Source organism: Dreissena polymorpha, chromosome 9 (genome assembly GCF_020536995.1).
Source record: "Dreissena polymorpha isolate Duluth1 chromosome 9, UMN_Dpol_1.0, whole genome shotgun sequence".
NCBI lineage: Eukaryota > Metazoa > Mollusca > Bivalvia > Myida > Dreissenidae > Dreissena > Dreissena polymorpha.
The window spans coordinates 9043223-9051489 of NC_068363.1; the positions used below are offsets into that span (position 1 = coordinate 9043223).

General features: G+C 35.4%; 1 protein-coding gene across 1 annotated transcript in view; it reads right to left on the minus strand.

The window, feature by feature from the left end:
* The window catches only part of LOC127846589 (clavesin-1-like), a 65783-nt gene extending 57516 nt beyond the window's left edge, over positions 1-8267 (minus strand). The window contains exon 1 of the mRNA XM_052378027.1: positions 7932-8267. Within this exon, the coding sequence (XP_052233987.1) occupies positions 7932-7937 (6 nt within the window). The 5' untranslated portion in view covers positions 7938-8267. The remainder of the gene's footprint in view (positions 1-7931) is intronic.

The following is an 8267-nucleotide window of genomic DNA, read 5'->3' on the forward strand; positions in this document are numbered from 1 at the left end:
TATTGCAGGGAAGTGTACTGTGGGCCCTTCATGTGAGAAAATTTGCAATAGGCCCATTATTAAAAAATCATAACTCGACAGCCAGCTGGGGGTCCCGGGCCCCTGGGCCCAGTGCCTGGGTACGGGCCTGTGACAGCAGAAGTTTGAGCACAATCAGTTAAAGTAGCAAACCAGTGTCACAGAGCAATGCCAGCGTCAGCGATGCGGTGGTCAGAAGAATTGTAAGGTGGCAATTAATTTTGAAACATAATGGTAAATATCAATAAAGTCAAAAGTCAATAAAAGTTTTATAAATAAAGGACATGGTCAAGAAGTAGATAAAGAGCTTCAATGAAAGTTACACAATATCGTTAAACACCTTCCTTTTAAGTAAATGTCACGCTGCGAGGTCATTATTAGCAATGACAGTAAGGAAACAATGTCATCTTGTGATTCCAACATTAGCAACGGAGGTAATAGATTAAGGATTCCATAATATCTGAGAAATGTTCGAGGGAAATTGCATGGTGTCTGAAAGCATCACCAAAATTTAGTCTGAATGTCAATGTGTCATCATCGGCACAGAATAGTAGATTTTGCAATCATATACAGTGAATCTTGTAGAAAAACAAATAAGTCGAGTCAACATCAGCAGTACATATCGTTGACAAACCTGATAATCTGAAGTAAATATTAAAAGTGAATCTTGTTGACATACATGATAATATGAATTCATCATAAGCAGTGGACCTTGTTGACATACCTGATATTCTGACGGCATCATAAAAAGCGATACTTGTAGATTAACGCCACAAATGTCATATAAAGTGAACATATAAAGTAGTAAATCCAGTAGAAATATGACATAATCATAAGTCACCAACAGCACCGAATGATTACTTCTGCAATCCCTTTCTCCTACGGTTGAAGAACGATTATATTTACAATTTAACCTGAGCTAGCGGTCACCTTAATTAAGCGGTAACCTGACGTCAGCGGTCAGTCTAACATCCATCCACTTATAACCACCACCCCCGACGAAAATCAGTCTTGATTGCATCTTCAGCAAATTCGAGACGAAAAGGGTAAACGTTCTAATCGATTTGGGTGTCTATTAATCAACGCTGTGATCATGGATAACTTTGAAAAGATTAAACAAACTGTTAAAACAGAAATATTTATATGATGCATTGACCTTAAAGAAACAGCACCTCATTAAGCTGGAACTGAATTTGGTGCAAATTCATAAAAAGTGCAAGTTGCCTGACGGAATAACGTTTTTCAATTAAGGCTTACAGAGAAGGAGGATCAAAGAGCACATTCAACAAGTAATGAATAGTTCATCTCCCCATCGATATAAGGAGAAATGCAGTGTTGCGCTAATAATACTGCCGCGAGCATCGACCGTGCACAATACCAGCGCAGTGCCGTTAGCTCTTTCGATGTATCAGCAAGAAATTTCGAGAGGTTGAGATGATAATTAGCATGAAGCTAATGTCATGGTTATGTTTGTAGAAGCAGCAGTAGAAACACAAGAAAGAGATGATGCAGCAGGTGGCTTAGTGGCTCTCGCAGAAGCTAGATCATGCTATCATTAATTACAACAGACGGAAATGATGCGTATGGTCGATGTAACAAACTCAATTTTTGTAGCGGTATACCTGTTGACCCGATCGGTTTCGTCGTCAATGACTTCTACGATTGATCGCATTAGATTGCACGCGCTTGGTCGGGTATTAATCGTCGTATAATTAAAGAGGAGTGTATCATTGGAAGTTAATCGGAAGGCTACGTATGCAGTTACGTAAGGCAAAGTGCATTTAAAATTCAAAACGCTTTTCAGTGTTGAATGGTTGTGTGGAAATAGCATTTTCAGTCGCAATTTAGAAATATTTCGTTTTGTTATTACTTGAGAACAAAGTGTTATAAAGCAAACATTTGGTTTGCGTATGTAATTTTGTTGCTGCCAATGCATATGTTGTGGTTTGATAGCTGGTTTTATCGTGTTGTGTGAGCTTAAGGACTAGAACTATGCATGTTTTGAATAAAGTAAAAACATGCTATGTTGCCAACTTTCTTCGGCAAATAAATAAACTATGTGTCGAACATGATTACTTGATTGCAAAAAAATCAAGTCAATATGGTAAAAAATGTCAATTTAATGCGTTCTGAAACAAACGACAATTAGGCATTTAATGGCTTACTGTTATTTATGTATGGACATAATATTCGGCGACGGATAATAAGTCTTAGCGTGCAAAGAATGTGCCCGATCCTTCATAAAAATACAAAACTTTATTCATAAATCAAGCGGCAACATTATGATTTGCAAAGGACGAACATGTAAGGCTGGATATTTATGAATATGCACCTCTCGCATGCATCAATTTACAGGCAGAAGAACGTGGCATATAGATCTATATCTTCAAATAGACATAGCGAATATAATGAAATGTTGATTGCTTCAGAGTTAAATAGCAAATAATAATTATACTACTACTACAACTACTACTACTACTACTAATAATAATAATAGTAATAATAATAATGATGATGATGATGATGGTGATGATGATGATGATGATGGTGATGATGATGATGATGATGATGATGATGATGATGATGATGATGATGATGATGATGATGATGATGATAAGGTGGAGGAGGAGGAGGAGGACGACAACGACGACGACTACAATGATGGTGATGATGATTATGATGATGATGATTATGATTATGATGATGATGATGATGATGATGATGATGATGATGATGATGATGATGATGATGATGATGATGATGATGATGATGATGATGATGATGATGATGTTTCTTTGTACGCGGTGAACATTGATTGCTATTTTAGACTTAAGGCGCCGGGAGCCAATTTTACCGTAGCATTTGCAGAAAAAATATTAATTCTTTTGTTATGATTTAGCAACTCATTCATTAAATTAAAAGTAAGAGCATGCAAGTGGTTATAAATGTCAACTAATAGTGACAGTTTTAGTATATGAAGATATCAAAACGAAAAGAATGCACGTGTACATTAATGATCTAAACGACACATTCCATGACGTGACGCGGAAAAATCTGTATCAAGTATTTATCAATTAAAATTATGCAAATCAATAAATACAATTAGTTAAAGTCAATAAACGCACTTTTTATATTGTTTGCCGTTGGATCGAATAAATTTTGGGAATAATACGAAAAAAATTAAGGTGTATTTTATACACAGTTTGCCAAATTTTATTTTCCAAACGTTTACTGAAATTGATACATACGTGGTTGAAAAAAGGAAGAAAATAAAAAAATTATTGAACTTTTAAATGGTAATTTTATGCACTTTATTCCAATCAACTGACAACAGTATTGTGTACTATATCTATTACGAAATAAATTACTCAAGCCGTCGCTGTTGTTGTTGTTAGTAGCATTTTCAACAGACCACACGAGTGGTTGTTAGTATCAGATTTAAGGACTCGGGTTTGTATTTGCATTTAAACGAGTCCGAATGTGTAACGCCTGTGTATAGGGCAGTACACCTGTCATATACAGTTCGAACATGAGCACTGAACGTCATTTTGACAGCATATTTACAGAGGCGTAAAATCCGATGAGTTTGTTGGAAAAAAAGGAATGGCTGACCGATTATTAGCTCAGTTGCTATCATCTACCTAATAAGTAACGCCGCAGGGTAGGCGATGTTTCATGTGCTCGTAAGAGTTGCCAATCTTCGTAGACATTTACAAAATGTTCGCGAAAACTGGTGAAATTTGATTCATTATTTTGTCTGATAATGCATGTTGAACTTAATGTGAAACTGTGCGCATACTTAATTTGCCTGCATTTATATATAGCCTCTATCAAACAATTTTATAAAATGTTGAAAAGGTTGAACCCAGGCACGCATGTCCGTGGCCGAAGACCGAGGAACCATAGAGTGCCGCATAAGTAATAATAATTATCTAGTAAATCAACAATAGAGAATAATATTTAACATAAAAGATATACTCTTACTTTTTATTCGACATAAAATTAATTTAACACTTAAAAACAACATGCCATAAAGAATACTTAAACAAATATTTTTGATATGTGCGCATTCTGCATAACATTGTGAGTAACCGTTTGTTAAACCGTGTGTTTATCGTATTAATTAACATGAACATAAAATATCATTATTGATAAGTTCATTAGAGTCAATGAGAACACTTACTTTCGATAAGTATGATTTTCAAATGATATGCCAATAATCGGCTTTATCAATACGTGTCCTTGTCAGGTATTTTATCGCTTTTATCTTGCAGTTTAAACTTTGTCATAGGAAGTACACGCGCTAAGAACATTTGTACGCACTCAATCACTGTTCAGTTATCATGAAGTTAGTCAATGGCGAGATAAAGCGATCACTGTTATTTCTATACTAGACGACAATAGTTTTGTCATTGCTTTCTGTAAGGTAATCATTCTCTGACTGACTTACGCATATTTTTGAAAAGGCTTGTCATACACAAAGGATAGAATATCGTACATTTTAAAAGAACAATTAACTTACCCACTTTGATCTTAGGGATATTCTTTTCATTTGTTAACAACTCTAACAGTTTAAGTCACTTCGATTTGTTGGATTCACAAGAAGGAATTATTTAAGGAATCAGAATCAAACATGAAAAAACTAACTAAATATGCAGAAACCGTTTCTAGGGTATATCTCACTGTTAGTTAATGCGTTTTTTTCGCACAGTACTTTGCATAGGAACTGATTACTCTATAGTACGTTTAAAGGTCGGTACAGCATGTTTTATCGTTCGTTTCCAAAAAGCGCCAATTACGTTTACTTTAAACAATGAGCTTAAATTATATTTTGTGAATGACGGATTTGATATTTTTAACCCATTTATGCCTAGCGTCTAGAAAAAAGGCATTGGCAAACAGCGTAGACCCAGATGATACGCCGCATGATGCGGCGTCTCCTCAGGGTCTGCGCTGTTTGCTTAAAGAAATTTCTGTAAGTAATATTCTAAATATAGAAATAAATATAGACATCCCTAATTTTGGAAATGAATTGTTCCAATTTAGAAGGATGGGAGAGTCCACTAGGCATAAATGGGTTAAGTAAAACCTATCCTGTACGCGAATGAGACCACGAAACGTGTGTGACTTTATAACGGACATTGTAGATGGTCTGGAGTTACTTTGACCGCATGTGGCATATTATCCATTTTAGCATGACGCGGTACAAATGTTACATAGTGCCTCACTGTTCTCATATGTCCATATTTATAAGAGTCATGTTCTGACAAAACTGGTCTTAATGCATGTGCGTAAAGTGTCGTCCCAGATTCGCCTGTGCAGTCCGCACAGGCTAATCAGAGACGACACTTTCCGCTTTTATGGTATTTTTAGTTTCAAGGAAGTCCCTCCTTGCCGAAAATCAAGTTTAGGCGGAAAGTGTCGTCCCTGATTAGCCTGTGGGGACTGCACAGGCTAATCTGGGACGACACTTTACGCACATGCATTAAGCCCAATTTTCTCAGAACAAGACACATTAGATTAAACTCATTTGCTGATGAGCAAGTGTCCTAACGTAAAATTTCTCTTGAGATGATTAGCGAATTGTCCCATCCTGACGGGCGGAGCTTGAAACAGCGACCGCGTTCGTAAGAGTAATTCCACTACCACTGGTCCTTAGCAAATAAGTTGCACGGCTCTTCACAAAAAACTCCCTCAGACTTACCAGCATGCTATTATATGCGTAATTAAAGCGTTGGCGTGATTTTAAAGTCTGATTGGTTCAACACAGAATATAGTCATCTGCAGTAATTAATACTTTTGTCATATTATATTAACATCTTATATTCTTAAAATCAATTAATAACAACTGAAGTAAAGATTTTCTTTTGGAGCGTTGTGAATTACAGCCCTTGTCGTACCGGTTTAATTGGGAGCTTTATGAATCACAACTCTTGTCGTACAGGTAAACTATTTTCTCTACACGATAAGAGAATGGTTATGTCAAAATGGTAATTTTGACATTACGGTGCAATATATCTCACACCAGTTGCACCGAATGAAGCGATAAAGTCGACTATCAAATTTCATTCTAATTGAAAACCAAGACGTTTTTAGTACAATTAAAGTTATTTAAATGTTTACTGCGATATTTAAAATGATTTAAGCGATTCATTTCACGCATTTTATAGCATTGGTTTTAACCTCATAGTTATATGTGAAGTTTTTTATTACTGTTGTAGCTATATTTTGAGAACGAATCGCGGTAGACCTAAAGGTCTTGCAGCACAAATCATCTATTGTTTATGGGTTCAAAGTCGCTATTATAAAACTTAAGTTAATCGAAACAATGACTTTTTCATAACTTCATCACGAAATAACAAGAAGAAACACATAATAATAATAATAATAATAATAATCATCATCATCATCATCACCATTTACATCAATTACAATAAAAATTAAAACAATATAAACAATGTCACTAGCCACAATGTCACCAACAACAGCGCAAACAACAACGGTCTGCACAGATCACTTTAAATCCGACAATTCTTAAAGCATTCACGGATCTAGAAGATAATTAATATAAGCGGTTTATGTAAAACATGAGAACCAATTAAACATTATCATATGCTTATGTCATAACTTGCGCACATTTTTATTTATGTAAATATGCAAATTTAGTAGTAGTGTTTCATCATTCAACATAAGTAATAAGGTAATCAATCAAACAGTCTGCAAGTTTATTTTACTACACCGTAAACAGAAGTTACATACAGTCCTAAATGACAATAGTGAAAGTTAAAATATAATTAAGACGCGTTCTGAGAAAACGGGGCTTAATGCATGGGCGTAAAGTGTCATCCCAGATTAGCATGTGCAGTCCGCTTTAATGGTATTTTTAGTTTCAATGAAGTCCCCCCTTACCAAAAATCAAGTTAAGCCGGAAAGTGTCGTCCCTGATTAGCCTGTGTGGACTGCACATGCTAATCTGGGACGACACTTTACGCACATGCATTATGCCCAGATTTCTCAGAACGCGACTCAATTATATTGCAGCCATGCTGTTTGTATTATGTTTCGTTCGTTGATTGTGTGCGGTATTTTACAAACTAGCTGCTACTTTAACTTTATTCGTTAACAAATTCGTGTAAATATAATTTATAAATTACAAACGAAACTATTTTGGAACTCTTCCATCGGTCTGCTTCTATGTATTTTAATATAGAAATTTTTATGAATTTCACAATTGTATCATGCATTTTTACTCTTATGTGGAATGTCATATTACTGCATATCATGTAATTCTTTCAAACTGAATAACAAATATTCATAGATTTTTAGAACAAGTATGAGCATTAAAATTATTGTTAATATCAATTAACCCATTGCAATACCGAGCAACCAAAAATATGTACAGGAAGTCTATACCATAATTTAAACGCGGCTATACATTCGCGGCTTTAATACAGTAGTTTTATTCCAAATTAGTAATGTTTTATAATTCTAATTAATTTAAATACGTTGCTTAGAAACGAAATCAATAATTCGCTACGGGGCTACACGTATTCGATACATAGCTGGTTCATAAGGCTAATGTAAATGTGTTTTATAAGCATGGTCCTACTGCTATATTTCATACATGAGCCGCGCTCTTGCAAAGGGGATTTAATGCATATGCGTAAAGTGTCGTCTCAGATTAGCCTGTGAAGTCCGCACAGGCTAGTCAGAGACGACACTTTCCGCATTAACTTGATTTATGCTATGAAGAGAGACTTTCTTTAAAGAAAAAAAAGCGGAAAGTGTCGCCCCTGATTAGAATGGGGCGACACTTTACGCACATGCATTAAACCCCTTTTTTCACAGAGCACGGCCCAAATATTATATAATAACCAATAAGTAATAAATATTCGAACACCACTCATGCTTACCTTCATTTTCAGTGAAGTACGAAAGGCAAATTTGCAAATACAAAATCCCGATACGTTATATCTACTTTCTGTCCTTTTATTACCAACTGCAATAGTCCTGTACAGCTATTCTCCGCACGTTTGTTCAAAACAACTTCAGTTGTTTTGTAAAATATTATACATAATTGCCCTGCGGTGTTTTAAATTGAACATTAATTCTAGCTGATAGCACACGACGATTCAAAGCTTGTTATTATTTCTTAATCACAAAAATAACCGATTAATGAGGCTGCGTTGCAATAAATGCCGGTTTTGAATACTGCGCGGCTGTATATATAGACGAGAGTGTATAGGATA